This window comes from Lepidochelys kempii, chromosome 7 (genome assembly GCF_965140285.1).
Source record: "Lepidochelys kempii isolate rLepKem1 chromosome 7, rLepKem1.hap1, whole genome shotgun sequence".
Classification (NCBI taxonomy): domain Eukaryota; kingdom Metazoa; phylum Chordata; order Testudines; family Cheloniidae; genus Lepidochelys; species Lepidochelys kempii.
Window position 1 is genome coordinate 57,193,679 of NC_136386.1, and position 18,167 is coordinate 57,211,845.

Sequence of the window (18,167 nt, forward strand, 5' to 3'; positions counted from 1 at the left end):
CCTCCTGGCCCTTCTAGGCCTCTGGAGGACTGTCTTGCTGGTTGCCCAGTCTGAGTGGATTTTCCTGCAAGAGAGTCTGTTCTAGCTCCAGCTCTTTTTTAACCTCAGAGAGCAGGTTTCCTGCACCCCAATTTTTTTTTGACTTAGCAGTAAGCCTTGCCTTTTTCAGTGATTGCAGCGCAGAACCCATGTGACTGCCCAGTTTTACTAAAAATAACCACATCATGCAAATAGGCTACTGCAAACTCACTATGGTGGTGTAGGACCTGGTCCCTAAGCCTCTAGAATGTGGCAAGGGACCAGTGCAGTCCAAAGGGCATCGTCATAAATTGAAAAAGTCCAAGACGTGCACAGGGCTGTCCTCAGGCAGCTGCAAAATACGCAGCTGCGTAGGGCACCTGAAAATTTGGGGCACCACTGGGTCTTAGTGTCCACCCTTCCGGCCTTTCTATCCCTGTTCTGACCCTTCCTGCAGGCTCCCACAGCTAGCTGCTGCAGCCTGGTGACTCTTACTCTGGAGGGGATCTAGTAAGTTAGAAATTAAAGGTTTCAGAGTAACAGCCGTGTTAGTCTGTATTCGCAAAAAGAAAAGGAGTACTTGTGGCACCTTAGAGACTAACCAATTTATTTGAGCATGAGCTTTCGTGAGCTCCACCCCCCCACACAAATTCACTTTCTGGATTTGTGCAGGAAATGGCCCAACTTTATTATCATGCACACTGTGTAAAGAGTTGTCACTTTGGATGGGCTATCACCAGCAGGAGAGTGAATTTGTGTGGGGGGGTGGAGGGTGAGAAAACCTGGATTTGTGCTGGAAATGGCCCACCTGATGATCACTTTAGATAAGCTATTACCAGCTGGACAGTGGGGTGGGAGGAGGTATTTTTTCATATTCTCTGTGTATATATAAAGTCTGCTACAGTTTCCACGGCATGCATCCGATGAAGTGAGTGTAGCTCACGAAAGCTCATGCTCAAATAAATTGGTTAGTCTCTAAGGTGCCACAAGTACTCCTTTTCTTTTTAGAAATGAAAAAGCCTCTAACCTGCCAGACCTATTAGCACAACACTGAAACTGTTAAAGACCCATTCAAGGGGTAATGAAGCCATTTAACAGGCATTTGCCAACCCATAGGTATATGCTATCAGTTTCTGAATTTACTGACAAAAACAGTTGTGCATTACTGTTTTTAACTGAATACTGTCATTACCCGCTTTCTCCAGGCTTCTGCTCCTTCTTTACTCACAACATGTTAGTCTACAGGACCTTAGTTTAAAATTTGCTTTAAAAATATGTCATTAGTAAGCTGGTGAAGATTATAAAATCACATCTCTAAAAAAATCCTTCCATAAATTTTTAGATGCACAATCATCTTTAGCCTTAAATGCTTGGATCTTCAGACATGGTTTTTTAAATAAATCCTTCAAAAGATCAGCTTTATCTAAAATACACATTTTAATTGTAATTACTATAATAAAAAGAAATTGCTTCAAAAATCTTCCTGTCCTTTCTGTCCATCCCTTTCTCCCTTCACACACACTCCACCCCACCCCGTTGAAGAGAGCCCCTTTCCTTCCAGATAGCTGAACAAAGAATTTCCCTTTCTTTACTTCTGACTAGCTGATGAACTACTTTTAAGAGAACCCTCCAGCAAAATCAATACCTTAGTAAGATATAAAATCCTTTGTTATGCCTAAAATCTTTGGAAACATATTTTTTAAAGTTGGTGAAATTTCATAAACATGTCTATTGTTATGGAGATCACACAAAGTAAATTAGTGTTCCCTGTTTCTAAAAGCAATGAACACACTAAATCTCTGTGACTGATTAATTTAAAATAATGTCTTTGTTTCAGTGAGTTAAATATGTAGTAATCTGGAACGATTACTTTATGAAGGCTTAAGAGTACATTTAAAATATAAAATCAGTTTAGAAATACTGATTAAGAAAATGTAAAACAGAAGAGCTGCATCATGTATTCCATAATATTTAATAATGTGTTCAGCAAGACAGCTGACTTACCCTTACTACAAAGTTTTTGCAAATAAATGTTTGACAAACTTCAGGGCATATCAAAAAAAACTATGACTGACGTTTTTTTATTCCCAAGTTCAGTGTTTTTAATTAGGTACCTTCTGCATGTCCATTCTGCATGAAGGAGAGGGTATGGGGATCTCACTATCCTTTGCTCCCTTGTCTTCTCCCTCCCCGCCCTGCCCCAACTGCGAGTCTGGGCTGCTGTCGGTCATAGGGGCACCAGTTTAATAATACTGAGTAGGGTCCCATAAATCCTAAGGACGGCCCTGGATGTGCAGCAAATGCTGTCTTTTCTTTGGAATCAGAAGCCAGGAGTATCTGCCAGTAACCTTTCATTAAGTCAAGCATGGTTATGTATTTAGCCTTTTCAAGGTGTGCAAGGAATTTGTTGACACATGGCATGAGGTAGCCATCAAATTGTGATACTGAGTTAAACTTCGTGAAGTCCATGCAAACCTGAGTGATCCCACTGGATTTGGGAACCTGAACTCCTGGGCTACACCACGGGGTTGTGGACTCCCCTATGATGCAAAGGACTAACAAGACGTGTATCTCCTGCTTCATGGGTTTCGTGGAGCTGCTCAGGAATGCAAGAAGTCACATGTTTCAGTTTTACCTTTGAGCTGGTTTGGATTGGATATATGTAAGCTAAAGACTTTATAATAATTTAATTTTAAAAGACCATTTTGAGAATTCTAAATTTTAACTGTAAAGAACAGGATGGACTTTTTGAAAATAGAATTTCATTTCTGGTAGAATTCTAATAAAATTGAACGGCACAGAATAGCACAGAAAACAGGCTGAATAAAAACAAAAGTTAAAACTCTAAACTTAAACATGTTCTGAGCATCTCCCACCACAATGACAAAGGAAATATAATTGTAGAGAAAGAATTACAACTCTAATGCACATATGCCTTCAAACTATATAGTCATAAGTTGAAGAGACTTCTGAGGGAAACCCGGGAAGGTACTGAACCAATGAAAGGGTGACAGCAATCAACTTTGAATCTAAACGAGCTTGAAAGAGGTGCGTTTTCCTGTAATTGAATGGAAATAGGAAGAAGAGTCTAACTCCAAAGTAAGCATCTCCCAACCCCCCCACACACATCCTTTCTGCTCCCTGGTTTACACATCAAGCACTTCACAACTCATTTGAAAGTCTTACCTCTAATTCCATGCCAGGGATTCGGGTCTCTATGAAAGAAGTGTCCATGCGGCCTGCTCAACCATCTCAGCATGGACCTTGCCTAACTGCTGACCAGAATTTGGCTCGGCATCAGCCTGCTTAACTGTCTTGGTGTGGACCTTGCCCACAAGCTGGCTGGAAGCTGAGTTTCTGAAGCCTGCTGCCTGCGTCTGCCATTTCTGAGGGAAGTGGGGAGCAGAGGTGCTGTCCTTCAGACTTTCCTCAGAAAGCCAAAATAGGTGGGTTTCAGTTTTTTAGTTGAGCAGTTCTGAGGAGAAAAACTTCCAAACCAACGAGATAACTGAAGGAAATTTAGTTAAAAATCTGTTAAAAATCCTGTGAAAGCTCTGGAGTCTACTGCATGTGCCTCTTGGAGGCAGAGAATTCTGTGGAACTCTTCCTAGGCAACGGCCCTAAGCTGCTGCTCACATCAAAGATCTGGTCTGCCTCCTGTTCACGAGGAGACGGGGAACACTATGGTGAAGACAATGACCTGGGGAATCTCAAGTAGGAGTAGAGAGTGTATGTGACCTCTGTATTTGGCACTGGTGTAACTGGTGCTGGAATTCTGTGTCCAGTTCCGGTGCTCTAAACAATCTGCTCTAGGAATTACTTCGGGCAGAGTTGTCTGACTTGTGTTATACAGGAGGTCAGACCAGAATCACAAAGGCTCCTTCTGGCCATGGAATCTATGAATCTGTAATATTGGGGGGTGAGAAAAGGTGAATCATTCAGGAACAACAGACTGAATGGGAATAAAGGCACTGCAGCTACAGGACACCAGGCACACCAAGGAGTACAAGGATGTTCAGAAAAGAAGCAGAACAAAGATGGAAGGACAGACATGAAAGCAAATGGAATGGTCCAGAGACACAAGAACATGATTAGAGTATGAGTGAAAGCATTTTCCTAAATAATGGATATCATATTCGGATGTTATGATGATGATGACAGATGTAGTGGAGAGAGAGAGAGCCTGGAGCACTGAGCCTGGTGTGAAACCTAAGGCCTGAACCAAAGGCTGTGAACCAGAGCTGGCCTGGTCTTGCCACAAATACACCACACTAGATATTGTGGTAAACCCAGGACAAACAGCTACAAAGGAGGAGGGTGGGGAGGGTAATTAGTCCTAGGGAGTTAAAAGGCCTTCCCTATCCACTGTGGAGAGAGAACCACAGGGCAATAAGGTTCAGTTGGAAAAGGGGTTGCTAGGGAACCAAATTAGGTTCAGCTGACTCCAACTACTTGAGACCTTTTTAAACCCTCCCCTAGGTGGAGGGAGATGGGGTCTGAGGGAGTGAGAGGAGCAGGGAAGCTGCTAGTAGGCGGTTTGCAGCAAGACACCAAACCTTCCCAGTAGGGAGGCTGCACTCCCTCCCCAGAAGGGAAAAGAAAAGAAGCACAAGGGACCGACTGAGGAGAGGAGTAGCAGGACCCTGTGCCACCTATAAGGATTTGCCTTGCCCCAAACCTGAGTCTCCAAGGCTAAGAAAGGACTGAGCCTGCTGAGGTGAACAAGGTATTTTGCCACAATACTTTTCTATGCTAAATACTTTTCAGAAGGCTAGTACAGATACACCCCAATCTAGTAGATCAGATGGTCAGACAGAACAATGAAGAGGGATGTTTTGTCCAAAATATCAGGAACAAACAGATGCCATAAAATATGTAAGGTGGTATGTAAGTTGTGTATCCCAGTTTTTTCGTCTCAGTCTATAAATGTTGGGTACCTCACCTTGGTCCTGTGTGCAGCACAGGGGATAGCAGAAAGTCCCACTGCTGACTGAGCCACTCCTTGCCTCTGGACATGCATGTGTTTGTGAACCTGTAAACACAGAGCCAGGGCTCTAGGTGAGCTGTAGCTCACGAAAGCTCATGCTCAAATAAATTGGTTAGTCTCTAAGGTGCCACAAGTCCTCCTTTTCTTTTTGGCTCTAGGACTGTGCTTTCAGGGCAATAAACCTGGCCAATGGCCTTTGTCACCAAACAGTGCCTGAGGTCTTTCTTCATGAGTAAATTGAGGTCAGCTAAATTAACATGCTGCACTACTTGCTAATACTAGTAATGTTGATGCTTCGTGAACAGAAGTGTGGAGCAGCCTGAATAGCATTACCAAGGCAATGACATTCCAGCCTTCAGCACTTAACAACAACATGGTACAGTTAAACAGAGACGGGGGATGTGCAGCATCCACAACAATTCACATGGAAACAGTATATTTTTAGGTCTATCTATCTATCTATCTATCTATATATAAATGGGTTTACACACTGAAGTGCGACTCCTTTTGGCTCTGTGTGGGAATTAGCCAGTCCTTACTTTGTGCCAGGGCTTGCCAGGGCTGAGCCCCAATAGGTCTAGGCTTGGCAGTTCATACCCCTGGCACCTTTGGGCTTGCTGAGTCGGTTATGGAAGTAAAAAAATTGCTTGAACCCTGGCACCTCTTTCATTACAAATTAAGCCCTGGAATTAGCTCTCACCCTGTCTGGCACTGCCTTCTGACAGTTGCCCACTCTCTGGATTCCACCCCCACGCCGCCCATCTCTCTGACTCAGGGTGTTCCCTCTTCGTGACTTGGCCCTCCAAATAAGTCTCTATATCGTCCTCCTCTTCCAGCGTGACAAAATCCCCCCAGACAAGCTGTCCCTACGCCATCTCAGGCAGTCTTCTGTTCCAACTCCAGGTCCTGTGCCTGGCAACCTGCCAGGGCTCCTGGGCTCCCAGACCCCTTAGTAGCCTGGGCTCCCAGTACCCCTGGCTCCTCAGCAGCCCACCTGGCAAGGAGCTTGGCAGCCAGGGTTTCCAGCTCCTTCCAGTCCACTTGGAGGACTGCTGCAGCACCAGGGCTCCTAGGGGGTCACGGCTCCATGGAAACCAGGCTCCCAATGTCCCTGACTCCCCAGCTTCTTCTGAGCAGCCCGCAAGCCAGGGGAGCATATTTCACATCAGAAATACTAAAATGTTTCCATTGCAGGAATATTTTGGTGTTTGCAAAACGAAAGATTGTGTAATTTAATTTCTATGGATTTTCCCCAAACCTTGAAATTTTTCACAAAAGTGAAATTCACTTTCCTGTCCATCTTTAGTTACAGTTAATTTAATGTTATAGTTCATGGTATATAATAAACAAAGTTGCAAATGCTAGAGCAGGGGACCCAGCTCACCTCTCGTGAAGTCTGCTTGATTACAGAGTTAAAGATATTAGAATGTTTATAACATTCAAATGAGAATGGTCTGTAAAAAGATTAAATTAAGATTATACAACAATGGTATAATACTGTATGTTATAATATGGATATTCTACTGGGCTTGGGTTGAATTCACTTTTTTTTTTAACTTGCTAATTATATACAATTGCACACCTTTCCTTCTGAGAACTGGCAAACCCCTGGAGAGTAAGAAGACCCCAAGATCTCACCAATAGTAGAAATCAGACAGTATGGGGAATGGACAGAATCGTAGATTTTAAGGAAAGAAGGATCCATGCCTGCCTCCCAACAACTGCTGCAACTATTTGGGGGATTTCACGTCACCAGTGTGAAATGTCACACAAGGAGCTACACAAACCTGGCAGCTACTAGAAGTCGGAGGATGACTGATGAGGCAAAGCAGAGGGAAGGGTTGGTTTTTGAGGAGGGATTTGCTGGAGCAGAGAAGGCCCTTGGTGAATGAAGACAGGGAGAGGGTCCCTGGAGGTACAGAGGCAGCAGAGTACATGACTTGATACTGAGAGCTGGAAGGAGAAAGGAAGGGAGAGGAGAAGGAAACACACAGATCGTGAGGTTCTAACTTTGTATCCTAAGGGTGATGTATATGTGACGCCCATAGGTGTAAGGGTCCCCTAAGCATAGGGTGTCTGATCAACCGGCTAAAGATAGACAGTTGCACAACTTCTCTTGCCCTAGGCACCATCAACCCAGCTCAGTCCCTGACCTGCAATGTGTTGGATAGCTGCAATAAATATGTTAATTAAATAAATATATAGGAGCATGGAGGTGAGCTGGAGAAATAAGAAGAATCTTTATTAAGTGAAAGTTTAATTCCACTGAGCTAAATTGAAATTACATGAATGAGCAGGGGAGGGGGAACTCTAGTTCAGTCCAGTGCCACAGAAACTCCCCGCATCAAAGCAGGCTGTCCAATCATAAGCATTACATCACCACAATTTACTCTGATTGGCTGATCAGACCTCAAGAGCTGGAAACATACTAGCCCCTTGTAAATAAAGCAGCATTTATGGCTGTCAAAAGTAGTTTCAATTGTTGTCAACTGCACCACAAATGAACTGAAAACATACCCAACTTATGTGAGGAACAGATTCGCACCTGAGCCAGGCTAAGAACACTGTTGGGTTATTGTACATGCCTTTGGAGTCAATAATTTTTTTTTTTTTGGTATTGCATTTAATTTTGTTAAATCACAGTTACTTAAAAAGCCAGGTTATTTATCTGTCTGTTTCAAGACAATGAGTTCATTTCTGTCACTGTACTAATGACTCCGGGATCATAGACAATCAAATTCACTACTGGTGTAGGACATTGAGGTGACTTTTCATGATCTTTATCGAGGCAAAACACAGAGCTGGTATGATTTTGGTGCATTTGACACTAAACTTGGTACTGAAGCTATATCAATGTCCTTGGGGTCAACGAGAGATTTCAAGGTAAAATTCTGCAAAATCATTGTCAGTATCAAAAATATCTCCATCCGAGCCAGACCCTCTCCCACACAAATCCGTTTCCCTGAAATGAAAAAGGAATATTGAGGAGATGCAGGAGATCTTTCTTTGCAACATATGTTAAATACTGTTACAATGGAAGTAAATATCCAGATTAAAATTAGATGCACAGAGTGATTCCGGGTAATGACATGGAGGATAATGACCGTCTCTCAGAGTTCAGGAAGGTATGAAAGCATTTGCGGTCTTAAGAAGCCACTCACAGATCATTTCAAAGGCTGAGTTCCACAGAGTAAGTAGCTCTTTAAATACAAATATGTGGAGACAGGTGGGCAGATAATGGGGTTTGAGGAAGAGTTAATGCAGGTCCCAAGTCAGTTAATATGTTTAAGGGGGGAATGACACAGTGGTTCTTGAGTGGAAGGTGGAATTAACAGGTAGCGAGGTGCAGGCATACTGAGTACTAGGATGGAGAACAGCAAACAGGGTTTTTTAACAGAGTGACGGGATCTTCATTGATTGGAGTAAAGTTGAGAAGTTAAGCAGCCCCTACTGATCTCTCTCCCAGTGACTATGCAGATGGCTTCTGCCCTCTTGCATGTTACTCCCTTCAATTTTTTGCATGCACATTCAATCACAATACGTCCACTGCGAGCTGACACAGACAGACAAAGGAAGATGTGAAGTTGCCAGGCAGAGTGGAGAGTAGTGCATGTTCAATTAGTTAAAAAACAGAATGGAGACCAACAGATACTTCGCTGTTGTGAGAGGCTCTGCTTCATGGCTGGCCCAAAAATGCTCTGCAGACTACAGTCTGAGAACTCTTTATATACTCAAGACAAAGCTAAGAGAGAATGGTCTGGGATCTGAAATAAATGGCTTTTTTTACCTGCAGAAAAAGGCATGAAGAAGTCACTCTTCTTAAAGGCACCATTTTCATCCAAGAAATGTCCCGGGTTAAATTGCTCTGGCTTTGGAAATTCCCTGCTGTCACCTAGGACTGATTGCAGAGCAGGGAATATAGTAGTGCCCTGATTTAGTAAACACAGATAAAGAAAGTTTAAGTGGATACTGTTCAAAGTGAAAAGCCCCCAGAATTCACTGAGCTGGGTAGTGGGACACATTTTTCTTTCCTTCATTTCCTTGCATCCCCGGGAAATTCATGCCTTCAACCAGAACTAGAAATACTCAGATTCCATGACAAAAGGTAACCCCACCAAACTGCAGCCCACCTGGAACAACTAGATCCTGAAATTTCATGAGAAAAGCTGCTCCCATTAGGTTACCGCCCTGGTTTCTACATCAAAGAGGTTTGGGAAAGTCTGGCTAAGATCCAGAAGTGTTAGGTGCATCTCTCAGCTGCTATTTGAAAGCATTTGAGTTTCCCTGGTCTTTATAGTTTAGTCATCACACCAATAATTTCCCCATAACTAACACACACAAAGATAACAATGCTAAAAAGCCCTATACAACTCAAAGTGAAACTCAATTAGCAACCTAAGACATGGTCACTGCGAGTTGTGGTGCATATTAACACCTCAGAATGTCTAAAGCTTGGTGGAGATGGAATCAGCTCAGAAATTGAACTCCCCAAAGAGACTCCCAAAAAGAGGGAAACTATTGCATACTTGTTTGATATCTATTCCATATCTAAAAGCTTGAATGAGGCTCTAAGCCTGTCTTCTGGAAGGAGAGCTGAGTCTGCAGAATGCAGGGTTCTGTTCTTCTTCATGCAATAATAACTGGAACGTTGTTGGTAACTGTGAAAAACACCTGTCATGCTCAAACCAGGGCAAACATTTCTATTGTGAATAATTCAAAACTGAAAAAAGGAAAACGTAGAACTGGATTTTTCGGAGAAATGTTGAGAACTAACCTTGGGAATAACATATTGTCTGAAATGAGTGTCTCTGGTCACTGCATGTGGGACACCCATCGGGACAAGGTTAATGAATCTCTGCATCTCATGTATCACAGCATCTGTGTAGGGCATCTGGCTTCGGTCCGCCATGCAGGGGCTTCGGCTTTGGCCAATCACACGGTCAATCTCTTCATGAACTTTCGCTGTCATCAAATGAACAAGGTTAACAATAAAGCTAAAGAACAGGATTCCCATAATTTTGCCCCCATTCTGTAACACAGTCAGAAATATACACGTCTCAGCAGATACATGTTGGGAATATAACAAGTTATAACAATATAACAGTTAGTTTTGGGTTACTGAAACTATTGTACGTGGTATCTAGAACAAAATGTCTATAATGTAATTATTAGGGCAGTGATATGGCTCATGCCTGGTTATGTTATAAAAGAAAGCACAGTATGATGTTATCACCAGAGCATATAACTAACTGCTACACAAGAGATTGAGGCCTAAAATTTTCCCACACCAAAGTCAATCATCCACATGAGCATGGAGGAAGCTGATGAGGTGGAAATTAGCGCTGTATATTAACTGGGTTTTGATAAATCTCTTGCACTGACAGAGTTTTGATTTAAGCCCTTACTGAATCCTGACACCTACAAGATGATTAAATCCTAAAATGAAATGGCTTTGCCTTTATTTGAGGGGAGGGTGCCAGTCTGACAGCCCTAGAATGCAAAGGTACCTGTTACCCACAGACCAGGCACCATCTGGCCAATGGCAGCGCAGGCTTCCCCCACACAAACACATACACTTTCCCCTGGCTTGTGAGCCTTAATGTGAACCGCGAGGTGAGAAAGGAATCCAGTCACAAGGGCCTACTCAGTCTGAAAGCCCTCTGCTGAGACTGCCCATAAGGAGGCCGAGTAATGGCAGTTGTGATGGTGCTTTTCGAATGCAGACACCTGTCCACACAAACTGAACTAAAACACCCATCCCCAAACACCTCTCTCACAAATCAGCCTGCACACAGTGGTGACATGGCTCACTTCCAGCCCAAGCCAGATTTGATCTAGTGACTTAAGGGACAGGGCTCTGTACCCCATTACAGATTCCTTGAGCCATGCAATCCCCTCATCTCTCCAAAACTTAAAATTGTGTGTGTGTCTGTAGGGTACCTTCTATATCTGGGTATTTCAGAAGAATCAGGAGTCCATATCTCAGGGTGGTGCTGGATGTCCCTGTTCCAGCAAGGAATAAGTCTACTGTGCTTCTCACCAAGTTTTCAGAGTTAAATTCTGACTGGCCATTCTGTTGCTCCTGTAGAGAGACTTGTTATAGTTGTTGGATCATTGACTGTAAGTGTGGGATCTATTCATACAGGCCCAAACCCTCTCATCTTCTACCTGCTCTGTGATCCACTCGGCATCTTTATAAAAATCCTTACAGAAAATGGGCCATGGCCCTGGAGATTGCAGTAGCACTTCAGGGGTGATTTAGGCCATTGCTGTGGAAATAGGTGGTCTTTTGTAAAAGAGGAGAACTGGAGCATTACAGTAACTAGGTTAGTTTTCATCTGTATTTCCAACGGTTAAAATTGAACTTGTTGATTCCTTTGCTTTCCTATTTTGTTTGCCTGGGCAGCACGAATTGCCTTGATAACCTTGAATTAGAAAGGAAACCAAATGTTTCTAACCCGTTTTTAATCTTGGAGCCAGATGGATTGAGTCTGATGCTCTAAAGGAAGCAAAAACCCACAAAAACACAAATACCTGGCTACCTGTTGAACGAGGAGTGCACTGATAGAACTTGTAATAGGCTGTCATTGCAAAATATTACATGAGATTAGCAGGAGGGTTTCCAAAGAAACAGATGGTAGGTTAGGTCTGTAGGTGTGGGCATAGGCAGCCGTTTGAAACTGGATTCTCCTGCTAATCCCACTGAGGCTAACACAGAGCAGTAAAAGTGCCTCTGTCCACCCACTTAATAAAACCTCTTTTAATGGCTTAATTACAAACAGAACCAATCTGTTTCCAAGTGCTTTTGATACCTACTTTGGGTGCTCTGTCCTTTTAAGATGTCTATACTGCAATAAAAAACCCACGGCTGGCCTGGGTCAGCTGACTCGGACTCGTGGGGATCGGGTTGAGGGGCTATAATATTGCAGTGTAGACATACGGGCTTGGGCTGTAGCCCCGGGTCTGAGGCCCAGGAAGAGGGAAGGGTCTCAGAACCTGGGCTGCAGCCCAAACACCAACATCTACACTGCAATATTATAACTCTGCAGACCGAGCCCTTCAAGCCCAAGTCAGCTGACCTGGGCCAGCCATGGCTGTACTGTGGGTCTTTCATTGCAGTGTGCACATAAGCTTAGATTTGTCTTACTCACTGGTGTAGTCCCACTGGCATCACCGGCACTACTCACACAAATGAGGTGAGCAGGGCTTGCCTTTCAGAATGTAAATCCCAGCGACAGAGACCAGGTCTGCCTTTGGGTCTTGTACAGAGTGATAAATACCCACGATATGTATAACCCACTCCACAACAAAGGGGAAGGGCGGCTGCCCTCACATACCTGTTCCATTTTGATGAGGAAAGCATCAATGAAGTCTCGAGGGCAGCTGAGATCCAGAGACTCTTTGTGCATCTTCACTCTCTCCAGAACAAATCTTTTAAACTCCTCAGAATTTTTAACTAACTTCCGGTGAGGCCCAGGTATATAATCCATGAGAGTTGGGAAAAAATTGTACAGCTAGAATGATGGAAGGAAAAGCACATCTTGGTTTATCTGGACACACCAAATAATCAATTGACCCAATTGACTCAGTTACAGCAGCACAATACAATACTTTTGTGGCACGTTCCTGTGCAAATGCATTCGAAAGAACGTCTCATGCTTCACTAACTCATTCTACTCAATACACACATATTCCTCACAGAAATTGCAGTGACACTCAGTTCTATTCGCTACAATAATTTCCATTATTTCCAACACAAAAGCATCACCAATACAAACGTGCTGTTCTTGAAAATCACACTCAAGTTCCCAAACCTAGCTCAGATTTTCATAGGCAGAAATAAAACGTAAAAGATATCTTAGTCGTCCTCAGGTTGGAGTCAAGGGGCCAAATCTCTGCTGCTGGAACTCCATTGATTTTGACTGAGTTCAACTGTTGTGCATTTGGTGAGATTTTCAGCAATGGGATGTGTGGGTGGCTGTGTACTAGAAACGAAAAGGAGTTTGCTTTGCAGGTGAGGAATGTGACCACATTCAGGTATCCCATTGTGAATATACTAAGGCATGTGAATTGCAATGATTTGGATGCTAATGTTTTAATTGGCAGTTTCCTTGATTTTTACCAAGAGTGTTGAAAGGGAAAGTCCTTGAGCAAACGTAATTCTGAGGAAATGAAGTGGTTTGTGTGGGAATTTAAATAATCCTTAGAAACAAGTTTGAGGCTGGGATTGGTAATAGCTGCCGCCTTATGAGGAGAACAGGAACATTATGGGAACGAAATAATTATTTAAGGAAAAGTAACAGTGAAAGAAAGAAAGATCTATCTCTTCCCCCATTACAAAGAAGAGTGGAAAAAACCACTGAACACACCTGTCCCAGGAAAGAGCGGAAGAGTTCATTGTTTTCCTCTGTGAGATTAATGAATGCCAGAAACTTCTGATCTTCATAGTCAAACCGGTTCCCAAAGACAATGGAGCAGATGATGTTGGAGACAGCATGGGTGAGAGGGATGGTGGGATCAAAGGGTCGCTCTGCAACAAAACCAAACCAGCGTCCAATTTTTAATTCAGTATTTTCACCTACAGCATCACATCCATTGATGTTATTGGAAAGTTCTGGATGTCCTGGCCCCAGACCGAGAGTGCAGTCCCAAATATTCATTGGGGAGGGTGAGTTCTGGTGTCACAGTTCCAGGGTGAGCTGGGCTTTAGACCCCTCTCAGCCCCTCTCCAGACCCCACCTCAGGTGACAGGCTGAGTTCCTGCCCTGCTCTGAATGGGAGGAACCCTGCAGTCTAACCACCCTTGGACTGGATAGCTGAGCAGCAAACTCACTACTTCCCAACTATATTAGCATGACAGGCTGCTCTGTGCTGGACACCTGTGAGCCCTTTCCCTCCAGGGACCTGTGACCAGCGGGTGATCAAAGCGACTCAAAAAAAAAAAACCAATCTCCAAAACAAAGTGTTATTTATCCACTTAAAGGTATGCAGCACACAGAGCAAAAACTAGAAACAATAAAGGCTTCTACACACATTCCTTTTACCGAAACAATCTATCCTTGCAAGCTTCGGTAAGTTCCATGCAGCCCAGTTACCTCCATCTCACTCAACTCCCTTTCTGCTTCGGTGAGAATCTCTAATATTTTAGTATCCCTGTTGGATGCTAGTTTCTGTCCGGGAAGACAATACTTTGCCAATTAACTGAAGCTAAGCTGGGGCTGTTCTCAAACTAACAGCTTCTCCATTATTACCAGTGGCATTCTCTCTGATCATACTTATCTTTGCCATTATTCCATTTCCTCTTGCTGTCCCCCTTTCAGCCTCCTTTTACTTAATTCTGTACAGTCAGGCAGGATAATATCACACAGGTAAACTGAGGTGCACAAGGTATTTATGAAAAATAACACAGATATTTCCCTCATTCTCCACCTACAGCTTCCCCAATGCTATCCCTGTAAATTTATATTAAATAATTATCCCCATTTTGCTGGGAATCAGTTTTCACACTGTCTCCTTTGGTGCTCTCTGCCTGACACACTCTGGTCTGACCAGGGACCATCAGTCCCTCTCCGAGTGAGGCCTGCCTGTCTGCCGTGGGCTCTTTACACAGGCCTGACAGACAGTATCCCATTCAGAACAGAATCCTGCATTCAGAAGATTCTGCCTGAGCCATTGCTTTTAGCATCGTCACAAACTCCTGTAATGCAGCAGGGCCTATGCAGTATTCAAGGGAATTGTCTACAAGATTTCACCCCTCTGACTTGAGACCACTTTGCACAGAGAAAACATCCAGAAGCAGCATTTTCTCCATGCAGTGTGTTCTCGCCTCACAGCAGACTCCTGCTCCTGGCCCTCACCCAGGCAGATTTCTTTTGGGTCATTATCTACAGGAGCAGCTGCCCTTGGCTCAGGATACACACGTGGCAACAGCAGTAAAGTGGCTCTCCCTTGTTTCTGAATCACGGGTGGGGAAGGTTCTCCGTGTATTCTCCTCTCATACACACAATTCACCGAGACGGACAGTCAACTTCATTTTAGCCCTTAATGGCGTACTGTATATTGCAAGAGGTGGGATGGTCTTGTGGTTAAGGCAGTGGCCTGGGTCTCAGGAAATCTGGATACAATTCCCAGCTCTGCCACAAACTTCCAGGTGTGACCTCGAGCAAGTCGCTTAATCTCTCTGTGTTTCAGTTCCCCATCTCTAAAAGAGAGAAAATAATTCTTCCTTTCTCCACTTTTTCTTCGTCATGTGTATTTAATATGTACGTTGCTTGGGGCAGGGACTGTCTCAAACTGTTTGTTAGCACAACCCATAGGCGAAGGAGCCCCAGTCTTGGCTGGGACCTCTAGAAACGAATAGAACATAAATAAATAAATAATAAAATCATCATCTCCTCTTAGGAAGCACTGTAAATTTACACAGTGATTTCAAACTTTCCTCGGGAGACCATCCCCATGCAATGTAGGAGTCAGACTCGTATCAGACATCTAGCAGAGAAGAAAATCAGAATAAGCAAGCTGTAGGCCTCAGTGTCTTATTAGCCCAACACACGGAAGATAAACTAATCCACTCTAACATGGTTCACTGTGTTAGCTTCTGCCTACTCTGGACAAACATTTTCCATTTGCCCGTTGGCCACAGATCAGAGGGTCGAAAACATGGGAAATAACAGCCAGGAAAGGTCATCTCGGGCACTTTTCTCACATATTTTTCCTTTATATTAAATACAGGTTGTTATATGTGCAGCTAATGGCTTGAGTTATAAGGTGTTTGAACCAAAGTTAAGATCACAAAATAAAGGAAGACAGGAGTCTTTAGCTGACTCCTCAGTTTCCGAATTACAAGCAGCAATTCCCCACCGTGTGTTTTTTTGAGCCTTTCCACCAGAAAACAGGCTTCCTCCTGGATCCGTTCCTCAATGCTTTTCTTCCCCATCCCAAAGTTTCTGAGCGTGGTGAGGGCAAATCGGCGAAGCTGCTTCCAACGCTCCCCATTGCTGAATATAATGCCTGGAAAAGGGAGGAGAATAGGAAAGAAGGGGGGGGGCAGACTCAATTTGCTAAATTTCTAACCTAGGGAAACATGGGTCATTGAAAGGTTCAACGTCAAGGCAAACATTATTGTATTTGTGTTCTACTGGAGACCCTGGATTACATTTTTTCTGTATGAAACTCAAAATCCCACACGTTAATCTCATTGCTGTTTATAGCAATTATGAACAAGAAAAATAATTCCATTGATTGCCATGCACAATGGCTATATTTTGTTCTCTAACACAGTGTAAACTGTCACAGTAATTAGAGCAAAGTACATATGCTGGTACCATGTAAAAATAAGAAATACACTGGACATGAATAAGTGGCTATAGTGAGTATCCCTCAAAGGGCAGGACTAAATGAAACACCAACGATCTTCTCAGTCGTGTTCTCCACAAAGAGAGAACATCAGCGCTACATGCTGACGTTGTTAGCAATATACCTGCTCCTTTAGCAAGCTTGTCAGCCAGTGCTAGTTTTCCTCTTCCACTGAACTCATCCCCTTGATCAATCAGAGCTTCCTTCACAGCCTCCTGTCCATACAGCACCACAACCCGCTGTGAGCCTAAGCGTATTGTGAAAACCGGGCCGTACTTTGCACTGAGCTGTAAAAGATTAACACAAAGGACCAATACGTTTTTACTAAATCCACTTAAGAATAAGAAGGAGAGTGGATCTAATTACAAACTGATGGAAGAGCTCTCATGCACACGGCTACCTCAGTCCTTATGGCCAGCGCCTAACACACGCCCGAGCCAGCCTGTCTTGATCCTCAAATGCAGTGTTGCCCTCCCTCGCTCATCTGCTCTTAAAGCTCACCTAACAGATTAGATCCATACAACATGCACCAGAAAAGGAGGAGGAGGTGCCTCCCCCCTCTCCCGCCCCAATCACTTTTAGTTTAGTGGGAATGCTACTCACCTGAGATGTGGGAGAGCCGGGTTTAATTCCCCCCCATACCTGATGTGAAGAAGGGATCTGAATCCAGGTCTCCCTTCTCTTTGGAGAGTGCCCTAAACCACCACGCTGTGGGTCATTCTGGAGCAGGACTCTCTCCATCTTTCCTGTTGAAGCTGTTCCATTGCATATCAATAAGTGAACAGTCATTGGGAAAGGAACTTGGGTCTCCCACATCCTGGGTGAGCGACCTAGGCCTAACCACTAGGATATAGAGTCAGTCTCACTCTCTCTCTGGAGCAGCTGCCAAGGAAAGGTGAGTCCACCAGAACACTGGACCTGAGTCCTCCTATAAGGCAATTTACCCCTGGATGTGTGTGGGGAGAGGAGCCCCTCTACAATCACTGTCCTTTCTGGATCTCCACCCAGGAGGGATATGTCAACTTTACAGAATAGAGCAACAGTCTAGGCCTTACCCTTGTCCTGTGAAGAAGGCAAGTATCATTAGATCAATTTTACAAGAGGGAAACATACAAAGAACTTTGGTGGTTTCCCCAGGTACACACATGTAATCAATTGCGGAGCTGGGACCAGAACCTAGGGCTGCTGTCTGCTTCCCTGCTTAACCACCAGACCACACTCCCCACTGCAGCACAACCTGTACAGGCTGCAGCACAACTGAGAGGGTGTATTCTGGTTTACCTGTGAATAAGACACATTATCATAAAAATAACACATTGCCAGGAACAGGTTGTATCTAGCATTCAAGATTAAATATTTCTGTGGAAAAAATATTTAGCCTTAAACATGAGGAGTTGAGCCACTCTGCAAACCCCAGAAATTTCAGAGTTCTCTTTCCACAGTCTCTGCTTAAAACCCACCTGAGCCAAAGCCCTGGATACGGAGAAAGCCCCCTTACCTCATGTATAGATTGGGGCAAGTTCCTCATATTCAGCTGCAGCGTGTTCCCTATGATGGGAAAAGCAACAGGGCCAGGTGGCAGCTTCCCACTTCCAGACACCTTTTTCCATGCTGAAAGGAAAAGAAGGCAAGAGACACAAATCACCAGGAAAACACTTGTTGCTCCCAGAGGTTCCATTGCAGAGTGTAACAATTATTCTGGGTTCTAACAGGGGGTTACTTTGTATTTCAGAATCCATCTTTTATATACTGTACGGTGCAAAAGTACAATGGAAAGTGCAAGCAATTAGCCAATTGCAGTTCTCAA

The 18,167-nt window shown here is 43.8% G+C and overlaps 1 protein-coding gene across 1 annotated transcript; it reads right to left on the reverse strand.

The window, feature by feature from the left end:
* Positions 1-7,221: 7,221 nt before the first annotated feature.
* Positions 7,222-18,089, reverse strand: LOC140914641 (cytochrome P450 2H1). The gene is made up of 9 exons (XM_073352994.2): positions 17,859-18,089; positions 16,485-16,647; positions 15,866-16,015; positions 13,375-13,535; positions 12,343-12,519; positions 10,946-11,087; positions 9,780-9,967; positions 8,793-8,934; positions 7,222-7,967 (listed from the first exon to the last, which is right to left on the reverse strand). The coding sequence occupies exons 1-9, from the start codon at positions 18,036-18,038 to the stop codon at positions 7,786-7,788; spliced, it is 1,485 nt and encodes a 494-aa protein (XP_073209095.1). The 5' UTR covers positions 18,039-18,089; the 3' UTR covers positions 7,222-7,785.
* Between the last annotated feature and the right edge of the window lie 78 nt (positions 18,090-18,167).

Excerpts from the sequence above, each read along its gene's own strand:
- LOC140914641 (XM_073352994.2), bottom strand. The coding sequence starts at position 18,038 with ATGGAACCTCTGGGAGCAACAAGTGTTTTCCTGGTGATTTGTGTCTCT. Across the intron at positions 16,016-16,484 it reads CAAGCTTGCTAAAGGAGCAG|GCATTATATTCAGCAATGGG; the intron begins GTATATTGCTAA and ends TCCCTTTTCCAG. Across the intron at positions 7,968-8,792 it reads CTTCATGCCTTTTTCTGCAG|GGAAACGGATTTGTGTGGGA; the intron begins GTAAAAAAAGCC and ends TTTTCATTTCAG.